Raw genomic sequence first — 12,356 nt, forward strand, 5'->3', positions numbered from 1 at the left:
GATTTTGACAAGTGAGAAGCAAAGGCTGCCCTGACCTTCTCAGGTTTGGATTTTTTGGCTGTCGATAAGTGAAATTCTGACCTCCAATTTCAGCAGCTCCTGTTCAGAGCCCAATACAGCAAACACCTCCTGTGGTGGTATTTTCTGGTTTTTCAACTAGAGCTATAAATAAGCTATTTGTTTTGAAGGTTCGTTATTTCAGCGAGCATTTGCTGGGTTAACCATCCCCAGTGAAGCTGCCAGGTGCTGGATGAAGACCCTTCCAGGCTAAATACCTGAATTATTTTTGTTAAATCCTCCCTTTTTGTCCATGTCCTTAACACCTGTGACTTTAAAACCTTTCATAAGAAAAATCACCTCTGTAAGTTCAACTCCTCCACTGTACCTCACCCCAAGCAGCTCCAGCAGTGACTCCTGGCGACAGGTAACCCGGAGCAGGGTTATTTGGGGAAGCGGAGCCATCACAAGAGGGGAGAGCACGATGCTCTCCCTGCAGAGCCTCTCCCTGTGCTGCCGCAGCAGCAGCTCTCGCTGACAAGGCACCCGGGCAGACCCATCACGTTCTCTCAGGTTGTGATACAGCAACTTAAAAGGAAGGAGACAAAGGTCAGATGCTGCACGGGCTGCAGGCATCAGCCTGGAGGTGCAAACTCATTCCCTGGGACCTGGCCCCAGGACACGCTCATCTGTGAGCAGCATCCTCCTCCGCAAATAAATATCCCGCACCTCCAGTGGGACCTCGCTTAGGCATAAAATCCTATTCAGTTTAAGGCTAGAGCAGGCCGGATCTTGGAGAAGCAAAGCATTAAAAGCTGACAAAAGTGATGGAGAGCATTGGAAGGATCCTGTTTCATGCCAGTGGGAGACCAGAGAGGGTCATTTCTCATTGCTCACGTTCAAACGCCAAAGCGCATGGGTGGCATTAGGAATATTTCAGAAGAACCACACATCAAACACTCCTCCCGGGTTTTTTTAGTTCATGTAATAATTAAAACATGGCTCTAGATGCTGGATTTAATGAAATCCTCCCCTTCTGGCAGGGCAGCACAAGCCAAAACCAAGCTTACAATGAGTGGACAGTGACCCTTCAGAAGAAGGGACGCTGAAAGCGTTTATGCTGTACTTGTGTGGGGAGGGGAGGGGAAGAGACACAGGACCTGGGACTGTGTTTTGCTGGGAAGCATGACGACATCCAGGGAAGGAAGGGAACACTCTCAGCCTTCTGGCCTAAATTATCTGCTAACACAAATAATCAAATTCCAGGGACCACACTGCTCTGGCGCCACTAAAACAAGGGGGAGGCCCAGCCCCAGCGCTGCACGAGCAGGTGGCAGCCTGCGCCTGACCCACTCAGGATATTCCAGTGCGATATACAAAATACTGATGCTCTCTAAGGACGCCAGCACTGCTCACAGTATCGTGGGAAGTTTTTAATGGCTCGCTCAAGGCAAGGCCTCTGAAATGTTTATATTAATACTTACATGTTGGATAGCCACTCACTTGGTCTCAGCTGGAAACCAGTCCAAACAGCTGAGAAACATCTGGCTGCTAACCTTGGACAACATCTAATCTGGTAGCCCAGGGATTTAAGAGGTCTCTTTGGAGGGACATAAGTTTGGCAGATACCTCACTGAGATCTCCGTTCGCTGCGGTTGTTTCTCAAGACCCACTCACCGCTCTGGGATAACACACAGACGGCGTGCATCACAATCCCCATTACCCAGCATCCAAGTCTCAATGATTGCAAAAAGCTGCAATTAAACATTACTCCTAATTTCCAGGAACACTCCTGAAGGTGTGTGTGCTCCCCCTGCCCCGAGGAGAGAGAAAGCAGCTATTTGCCTGCTCACAAACCCACACATCTCCCCATTACCTGGCCCCAGTCTGCAAGTGCAGGATCAGTGCCGCCAGCCCTCCAGCTTTCCCTCCGCTCCATCTTCCCTCCGCGCGTGCTTATTGCCAGGAAATACGAATGTATCTGCCTCAGAAAGCCTTCATCAGGCCAATTATGAGCACGGGACTTTGCAGCAGCTTTATGAAAAGAGAGAAGAAGGGAAAGGGGACTCATCATTTCTGATGAAGATGTTTGCTTCCCTTTTCTTTCCAAAACTCCTGCTTGTCCTTCTTCCAAAAGAAACTTCAGTACTGGCTATCCCGAAACATTCTTTGGTGAGTGGAGAGCTAATGAAATAATACAACAATAACAACTAAATGCTGAGCAACAGAGAGGGGACAGGGACTTTTAGACAGACCACTTGACATTTATTCTCCCCTCCTACTACCCATCAAGGGCTTTCTAAACATGTCAGGGCAAAGCCACCAACAACCTGGCTTGGGAAGCAGAAATTAGGACAGGACCCATATTACAGAAAACCCTTTGCAGGCTTTATTTAAAAGGAGATAAGGATGAAAAAGGCAACAAGATGCTCGACAGATATAAAATGATGAGAATCTAGCTTATCTCCTTATCTTCCATGTAGTCTTCTGCTCTTTGCTTTTCTGTTACAAATGTGAGAAGCATCAGGGGAAAATGTAAAGGCACGAGCACCAAGGACATAGCACCAAGAAGGGAGGACTAGGAAGAAGAGGCTCAATAAAGGCTAAACAAGTCTTTTTTTCTAGCAGAGGCTGAACATGCTGGCTCTGGTCCAACAAAGCACTCAAGCATGTGCCTAACTTAAATTTTACTTCGCTAGGGCTCTTCAGAGGCTTAAAAGTTAAGCACATACTCCAGCAATCTGCAACAGCAAGACCAGAGAAAATGAGAAGATATTAAGGGACCTGAATCTTCGTCAACAGCAAGGTTAGCATGCTTCAGGAAAGCATCCTAGCCAAAGATTAATGCAATATGGCAATTTCCACTGACTTAGGAAAACTCTACACCATCAGAAAAGTCTCATAAATTTAAATTAATATGTATAAAAATTAGATAATAAGAATATCACTATCAAATTATCTTCACCTTCTTTCAGCTCTAGGTAGCTAAAGCTTAAAGCAGACACATATTTACAGGTATGGGCAGAACTGGAACCCCCTTGTTTCAATGTAAGCTGATGCCAGCCTGAAAAAGACATTGAATTCCCTGTGCTGTTTCTTGATGTAGGAAACACTGTCCTGTAGGTAAAGCACCGACCTCAAATGCTAGCAGCCAGCTCCCACAAACAGCAAGGTTAGCCACAAACAGCTCCTGCAATTCTGGCAACACACTAAAAGGCTGGTATTTGGCAACAGAGTAAGAGTACATCCCATTGCACCTCTCTGCTGGGTTTGCCTTGTTAAAACTGGCATCAGTTAACACCATTCCTCTACATGGCATCTGCCTGGGGATGCCACAGGCAGCTCTGGTATCACAGCTCCATGCAGCGATAAAGCATTCCAAGCAGCCTGGCCCTCAGTCAGGCCGTTTACCCAGAAGCAACGGGCACGGATGAGCTCTCCAGCGCCTTTTCCCGTTCTGTGTGGCTGTCCGGCTCCAGGGGGAATCAAGGGCAGCACTGGTGCCTCACAGAGCAGCAGATGACACTTTTTGGCTTAAAATTATTACTCCAGTGACAGTAGAAGAAACTTAAATTTTAAATCCCAAGCACTGCAAGAAATTGTGAAAGTTAAGAAAAGGCATATTTACATATATACTCCCTATATACACACACAGAGCTTAATTACAACAAAGCAAGAAACAATTAGTCTTTATTAACAAGTAAAATCTCACTGCAGTGCTGGTTTTCCCTCCAGCAAGTAAATGCCTGTACAGTGAGAAAGTAACGATAAACAGGCTTTTAAAATTGAAATTGATTCAGGATAAATATGAGAAGTGGCTCCCACAAGAGGATTTAACATTCCATTGAGCATTTGCACCTTACTCAGACCCAAGCCTTGCAAAGCTTGCTGGCTCCCTCTACCGTCCTCGTACTCAGAGCTGAGTCAAAAGCTCACTTGGCATCCACTGAAAGCACTGGCAGGTGAGGATTTTTTTTACTGGAATTGTCCAGTCCATGCGGCACAAGGATGGCTCCCAGACCCTCTGCAGGAAGCAGCACGGGGCAGCCATACAGCCACCTCCTGCTCCAGCTGGTCTCCTCCCTAAGCACTGCTTCAGTCACCTCCAGCAGCACCTGCTCCAAGAACAGCATTTATTTTACAGCAAATGCACTTAACTTTATTTACTATCCGTTCACATCTTCCTCTTAAGACACTGGTTCAGGGCATAAACTGAGGGATCAACTAAACACTTTGCCTTTACGCTGCTAGAGGTAGAATAAATACAGGTAAGACACAGTTGCTTCCCTGCCTCGTTTCTGAGGTATAAACAAGCAACCAGGCTGTGGGATAACCAGTCTCTTCCACTGTGTATTCTGTAGGTCTCATGCACTGACAAAGCTACAAGACAGGTTCTATGGCAGCTGACCCTATGGGCATTATTTTCCCATCCCACTCCTACTCGCAGTGCATCGGAGCACGGACGTGTTCAGAGTGCAACTCCTAGGTGAGAAAATTTACAGTGAAACCCTTTTTTTTTTAAAGCATCCCCCTACTTCATATGATAAATGTTGTTAACACACGGCTCTTGCCAGCACAGCTCTCGGCACGGCACAGCCCAGCTGAGGGTGGAATGCTCTAGCCTGAACAACTTGTAAAGCATAGCAGACAGTTTCAAGATTTCAAAACCATTACTTGAAATTTGGAGGTTGGGGGAGGCCCCGAATGTGCACAAACTGTATCTTCCTAAACAGAGATAATCAAGCAACACGCTGTAACGACCATTGTTCTGATTTCCCTTTAACACCTTTAGATACCAAGCTATTTTAAATAAACACCCACACACAATGCTGACAATGTATTAGTTGCATTGTCTTCGTAGATGCCCTCTGAGCTACCAAAGGACTGTGCAGTGCTCTGGGCTAGAAGGGAGCGGGCAGGTTTCACAAAAGGTCATTCCCTTTTTCATTCCTAACCCAGGAAGAACCTTGTTTCACCACAACACCATAGTGAACATATGAGCACCTTCTGGCAATCTTCTGAAGTGGAGATGCTTTACACTTGAAAAAAAGCCAAAAATTCACAGCCCTGTTTTAATGCAGATTTGGAGAGAAGGTCAACTTTTTACACTGCAGTATTTGAGGGAAAACAAGTAAAATTTCAGGTCGAGAAATTCTCCTTGTACTAGACAGACAGTGTTAACATGCAACCGTAGGGGGATTTTCTTTCCTCAGGACACATATAAAGGCCACTGCAATGACAAAGCACCTTCAGACAGCACATGGATCTACGAATTCTTTTCAGCAGTTCCGTAGGATCATGTAACATTACCAACCGCCAAGCCTAAGCAAGTCTGAGGTTTAAACTAAAACTAAAGATCCTCCTGGCATAGCAGCAGCAGGTGGATAAAGACAATTGCCTTTCACCACCAGGTTACATACTGTTAGCTAAATGTGATCTGTGGGAAGATACTTCCAACAAATCAAGAATTCCATAAGGGATTAAAATTCTAAACATAAATACAATTAAAGCCTTCTAATATTAATGCACACTTTTTATTATATTAAAATCAGGCAATGGTCTGATACAATAAAAAGGCTGCTTATGGAATACTGTTATGTTAAACTTTAATTACAGAGGATGTTAAATCCTTACAACTAATATTTTCCTCAAAAGAGTTAATGGAAACATCAATTGTTCATTGACTTGATAGCTGCTGCTTTAAAATGTGTTTATTTTTACTTTTTTCTTTTTTTTTCCTTTTTTTCTTTTTTTACACAAACACTGACTTTGTCATAAAACTCAGGACACACTAGGTTGGTTCTATGTAAGCTTGCATCCACATGTCAGCAGTTAGTGGTCCAAAACAGTAAACCAGAAAAGGCAGTGATTTGCCAGGATGCAAAGCCAATTAAGGTCCTTAATCTGCTGTATGCACCTTTCCCCCAAAATCTTCACTGAAGAGATTTCTCTTCCAAGACTGACAGAATTCTAATAAAATCTACTATATTGATTTGATTTTTCTGTACTCATCACATCTTTAGAAGGGCCAAACATAAGTGCAACATTTCATTAGTTAACATTCTTGGGTCAATCCAAAGTACCAAAATACAACTATCGGAGCTGGAGTGTGTGTTCAGAGTCTCTATATACTGAGTTTCCCCATTAAAGTTTGGCAGCAGAAGATTTCAGCAATCCTGGTAAATTACTGCTCTTTTCACCATGTCAAAAGCCTATCTAATAACATCAGCCGTGGCCAGCTTGGCGACGTGGCAGCAGTGCTGGAGGGACAGGGAAAACCAAAGTTTGCGAGCAGAACAGATACTCTTATTTTCCAGGCTGGTGAAGACTGTTGCAAAACCAAAATGATAAGCAGGAGGAAACAGGTCAAGTCATTGCCCCAAGGCTTACCCCTGGTGGCCAGGGGTGAGAAAAGTCACAAAGAGGGGCAAAAAGAAAGCAGCACCCCCACTAAAAAGAGGGGAAGAGGGAAGAGATTAAAAGAACCCTGAATTCCTCACCCAAAGCCCACGTCACTGGTGAGGGGGACCAGGAAGAGAAATACAATCTATGCCTTGGCCAAAGGGAAGAAGGAAAGCTTGCCCCAGATTATCAGGGCATTTAAAAAAATAATAAAACCCCAAAAATGACCACAGTCACATTCAGCCTTTACTAGAGATAGCACAAAGGGAGGGATGATTGAGGTTAGCACACATCCCCATTAGTAGTCCATAAAGCCCAGTGTAGTACTGGAAGCAAAAACCTTTGTGTCTACTCTAATAAATAGCCCTGAGCTTCGACTCTATTGCAAAAGACAGAAAAAGGAAAAAAAAACCAAAACAGGCCAGACACACAGCAAGGTGATTGTGGGATGTATGCTTTCACAGTTAAGTTAGATGTGCCACACTGGTCTTGATAGTAATAAATTTAAATAGACTTTTCCTGATACCAGAAGTTCAGCTATGTGGACAGTGGTTACACGACAGGATTATTTGTCATAGCACAACTTATATTTCAAATGAAAAAAAAAAAATTAGTATCATTTACAGTATCTCAAGAAAAACTTCCTTTGAAGGGGAACTTCCTTTCCAGTATTTTGAGGTCTACAAGATGCACCTAGAAAATTTACTACTGTGGAAAATGAAGACAGCTTAAATTGAATAAGGGGGACATGGGTTTTTTTTTAATTAATTGCTGTAACATTGTCCTTCAGGTGGCTGAGGAAGTTTCATATTTTCTTTAGACATCATTAGACGCCGAAGCTCTTGCAGAACAACTTTGATACTATAAGAATTCTGCCATTTTGCTAGGACTGATATGGCTCTGGGGTCCACCTAAAATAGACAAAAAGACCATTCCTATCAGAATCGATATGTTTGATACACTTAACTCCCCCCCACACCCCAACTAAAGATCCTATAATGAGTCTGAGTGGGAGAAACCAAACAAAGCAAAAGCAAGCAAGCAAGCGTGTTCCTCAAAGCATGATAAATCCCCGCATGATACAACTATTTGTGAGTTGCAAGAGGGCAGGAAAATTAAATGCCACATTTTGATTTCTGAACACTCTTGGCTCATATACTTCCCTGCTCCCCCCCATTTCCTTCTACTCAAAGGATGTGGAACCAGCAAGCAATAGGTAGTTAAGCAAGTTCCAAGTATAAACAAAGCATTAATTTGAAGCCGCACATGAAAACCACATTGAAATGAATAAAACCAAAAAACTTACCACTCCATTAGAACTATTTACTCCATTCATATTAATTTTTGTTACAAATCTTACAAATGGAGGTGCTTCTGGATACTTAGGCCCACATTCTATTTTAAGGCTGTATATTCTGTTTTCATAAATTGTCTGAGGGGAAAAGAAAGGGGGGAACAATTACATCAGGCAGTTCAATAAGCAGTTGTTTAAAACAGTGGTTACTTCAGGGACAGGCAAACTACTAGATGTAAGGGCAGACACTTCCATACTGTGCTAGCTATCTCTGTTTTGGGTTCATTTTATAATATTCAGAGTATCAAATGTTACTTCTACTGGTCTTTTAAGCATCGCATTTTCATTTAAGGAATGAAAAGGGCATTGCTTCCCATTCATCACCTTAAACAATGTTTTAATCACCATTTAGCTCAGACACCTACTTTTCAACCAATCTTTATAAAGCAGCTTTGTTTTATCAGTTTACCAATCAGTCATACTACATTGAAACTGAAGCCACAGCTTTAGCTCAGGCAACTTTCTAAAGTCAGCCTCTCCTAGAACTGCACTTGAAAATTATTCTTTGGTCATAAAGCCATGTGCCAGTTCTCAGAAAGATGAACACTCCAAGATTCAACACATTTCAAAGTACATCCCGATCCCAAACAGCATTATCACTTCATCTCCACTGCAGTAACCCTCCGCTATACCTAACAGCTAAGAGAGAAAACCTGGATCATGAATTCTTCAAGTCAGCAATCAATGGGCATAGAAAGGAAACGAAGGTAATAATGATACATTGATTCTTCAATATTTCAAATTAACTAAAAGAAATAAAAATAATTAATGCTGTCCTGTATCTGAGAATAACTAATCTTGATGTGCTGATTAGGTGCAGCCTGGCATATTGACCAGCTAAGCTGGTCAGCGCAGACAGCCAGCAGAAATATTCAATAGGAACAGGAGCATCATAGGGAAGTTTAGATGGACAAACTCTCCAGATTTAGACCTTCTGACACAACTTCCTGCGCTCTCAACATTGCAAGGAACATTTAAATTGCAAAGCAGTAATCACGAACAAAAATGCAAATGAATGTGTGAGCGTAGAAGCACAGAAGAAACCAGCACATCCTGCTCACTCGCAACAGCAGAGCACGATGGTTCCACCAGGATCTTAAGAACAGTTGCCCAAAGTACAAAAATGCCTCCATTTAAAAGTCCCTGTAATCCTCTCAAATGCCTGTTATACACCTGAATATCTTAATATTTCCCTTAATATTAATAAGCATTTTGATGCAAAACACTACCAAAAATATAAGAACTGACTTCCTGATTCAGCTGCTTCTCCTCTGTGAAAATGAAGTGGCTTTGACCCAGCCTGCAGCCCCCATGGCAGCACCAGCACCTGCCCAGCGCTGGCTGGCACTGGGTACCTCTTGGTCACTCCTTGGTCACCTTGACCCGGCAGCCCTTCAGATGTACAGCCAGGGTGGTGACAAACTGAATGTTGTCACAAAGTTTTTAGGTAAAGAAGTCATCCATCAGCTCTGCTCGGGCTGCCCAGGTCTCCTGAGCGTGCCTTGTGCACAGAGTAATAACAACCCAGAAGGTCAGACAGGCTTTCAGGGTCTTTGCAAAGAATGGCACCACATGAAGACTAATGAGCAGACAGCCTTGACCATGAACATGTCCATAGCCAATATGAAATATGTGCAGAAAAAGCTGAAGTTTTCACAGTGCCACTGTTTTTAAACAGCTTATATAAACAAGATGAATCACTGGCTGCGAAATTATCCACACAAAGTCTGGGAAGGAGAAGCATGCTTCCATGTATGGTAGCAGGGACACTCAGAGCAGCAGCGCTATCTAAGGTTCATTTTTCCCTCTGGGATGCCCAGTGTAAGACTTCCACCTGCTACAAGTGTGACTACTATCTACCCAGAAGGAAACAGGATTTTTTTAATTTTTTTTTTCCAGAGCCAGCATTCCCACATCCTATTAAGAAGAGAAATGGTAATAATATAACTGAGTATGAACAGTGCTAAAAGCAGGACAAGTCACTCAGCAAACAAGAATGACTGAAGATTCCCAGAATCTCTCTCAGTAAAGTCCGTAGCTCTCAAGCAATAAGCTCAAAAGAAGACAAGACACTTCTGGAAAAGAATCTATATTCATAAGCGTGTCAGAAAGACAAAAAAGGCACAGCTGAATCATCTTCTGTGATAGTCCTCCAGCCTTGGTTAGCAGTATGACATGAACTACAAATTTCTATCACTGCAGACAAGTCAGCACACCCTGTTTGCACATTTCAGTTTCTATTTAGTTTGTAAGAGAACTAACCAGAGAAAGGCACTAAAAATATTCCAAGTTATAAGCAAAAAGACACATAGATACATGAAACCCATTATCTTATGGAACTTGAACCTTAAGCACAAATCACTTACTAAAGTGCTTTTTCACTTTTGTTGCTTTATACTTCAGTGGTTAGAAGAAAAGAAGGAAGGAAAAAAAGCCCTAACAGTATTATTTTAGTATTTAAGTGGATACTTACCCTTGGAGGCCCAATAATCATTCCTGTCCATCTTGTAAGTGTCATGTCTTCATCATCTTCAAGGCCCCAGCTAACCGTTCCATCGCCTACCCCTTTCTGCCCTTCTTCAAGTTCTTCCAACAGACGAAAATTACGAGGAACTTTTACTCCTGAAAACAATCAGAAAAAATATTTTGAGTTGAGAAATCCAGTAAAGAAAGAAAGTCAGAGCAACTTTAGTGATACTTCCTGTCACTCTATAGAAAATATTTTGGCTAAACCAACCAACCAACCAAGACTATTTTTTGAATGAGAATATTACACCAGTACAGAAGACATATCCCTGTATATAGCATGCATTTTATAAGAAAAATAAAGGTATCCACAACTGAACATGGGAGAAGTCTGACAGGCCAGATATTACAGCAGGCAGTAAAATGAAAGGAAAATGCTACCCATTCTAAGGAACACACGGTATTCTGGAGCTCTAATTAGCACTTGTCTACATGATTTATAGTATAACAGTTCGGGAGATTCTATTAAATGACACCATGAGAGGCTTGACATCACTCAACTCACTCAGAGCTTTTAAAAATACCAGTCAAAGCAAATAAAACTCTTTCATAACATTAGCAGGTTAATCTGAAGTTAATTTAAGTGGGCTTTGTCAGCAGCAATAGCATCTTTTGTACTTATGACCTCCACCACCACGGAATTTCAGCATTTCTTAATTGTTGGCATATTCATCCTCAAAACACACAGCAAAACAAGGAAATCTTCTTATCCCCATTACCTTAATGGAAAACAATGGCATGCAGAGCTTAGGTGACATATCCAAGGTCACACACTAAGTCTGTGGCAAAGGAGGATCCTGAACCCAAGCCACAGGGGACTCATTCTTCAAGGTACTCGTACCTCAGTCAGCACAAAACATAAATGCACTCTAGGCCACCACTTCTCCTTCCTACTGGTCTATGTGGCAAGGTTTTTGTAGGGGGTGGGTGAGGGCAGGTACACAGGTGGCTTCTGTAAAAAGGTGCTAGAAGCTTCCCTTGTGTCTGACAGAGCCAATGCCAGCCAGCTCCAAGACAGCTTTTCAGTGTATAAAGTGACTTTCAGTGTATAAAACAAACTTCAAAGTCAGAAGCCAGTGCTTCCAGCATGGATGGGTCACCAAACTCTGAGGGCATCAGAAAGGGACCAAGGGCTTTGAAAATCATCTCTGTAGCTGCTTGCCAATGCAGAAAATACAGAGGATCTAAAGCATTGTGAAATGTAGCAGTCCTTGAAATCGAGTAACTCTGGTAGCTTTAGAATTCCTCTTAAGTATAAACTAAATGTCAGTGATGATTCTGCTGCAGAATCGGAGTTGCACAAATTTCATTCACTACAAAGCATGCATAAAAGAAACCAAGACAGCAAATTACTAAAGGAATTACTTTGTTGGCCAGCTTGATACACACTGAACATAATCACATTCAAGAAAATTCTGGGGAAACATGATTCAATAACACAGCTGTAGCAACAGTATGAAGAGAAACCCAGAATCAGCAAAGTGGTGTCAGGAGACACCAGCTCTGTGCTGGCTACACCAAATCACACGTATGGAGGCTGCCGAGCACGACTCAAGTACAACTCCACGCCAAATATACATCTTCAACTCCCAGCCAGACTGTGCTGTTACCATGGCTGCTAAGTAAAACAAGTCTTTGGCTGCAAAAGGAAATGAGTCAGTTGGGGCTGGTGAAGACGTCACCATAAGATTAACCGAGCCCCAGACTCCTGATGGTAGCAGAACCTCTTGGGGAACACTGTCCCTTCCCCTGCATGAAAAACTCCAGTGCTTCCCCTCCCAGTAAGTCTTAAAAGTGTCAAGTATGTATCTTGTGTACCTCGGGCCTACGAAGGTTCAAGTATGCACTTCATACCTGCCTCATGACAGATGAGCCATCCCATCTTTAATTACATTTCCAATGTTCTCCCTGTTGTAGTCAGGGGAAGTAGAGAGGAAAGCAATCTAGCTCCAGCACAGGGGATAAGGGGGGTTGGGGGACAAGAAAAACAGATGGAATATGAGTTGAAGGACAAAGGGCCACCTTTACTTACACACAGAGACCTATTTCACTATTTTCACTGCAGTGGATGCACACG

The 12,356-nt window shown here is 42.8% G+C and overlaps 1 protein-coding gene across 3 annotated transcripts in view; it reads right to left on the reverse strand.

The window, feature by feature from the left end:
- Positions 1–5,711: 5,711 nt before the first annotated feature.
- The window catches only part of UBE2V1 (ubiquitin conjugating enzyme E2 V1), a 35,300-nt gene continuing 28,655 nt past the window's right edge, over positions 5,712–12,356 (reverse strand). For 2 of the 3 annotated variants that reach the window (XM_069872016.1, XM_069872015.1), the window contains 3 exons: positions 10,227–10,375; positions 7,706–7,831; positions 5,712–7,310 (listed from right to left, as the gene is read on the reverse strand). In XM_069872016.1, coding sequence (XP_069728117.1) covers positions 7,164–7,310; positions 7,706–7,831; positions 10,227–10,375 — 422 coding nt within the window. In that variant the 3' untranslated portion in view covers positions 5,712–7,163. Of the gene's footprint in view, positions 7,311–7,705; positions 7,832–10,226; positions 10,376–12,133; positions 12,177–12,356 lie in introns of those variants that run through there. The other variant, XM_069872014.1, reaches the window with a different exon arrangement.

The sequence above is a fragment of the Phaenicophaeus curvirostris genome, chromosome 18 (assembly GCF_032191515.1).
Source record: "Phaenicophaeus curvirostris isolate KB17595 chromosome 18, BPBGC_Pcur_1.0, whole genome shotgun sequence".
Classification (NCBI taxonomy): Eukaryota; Metazoa; Chordata; class Aves; order Cuculiformes; family Cuculidae; genus Phaenicophaeus; species Phaenicophaeus curvirostris.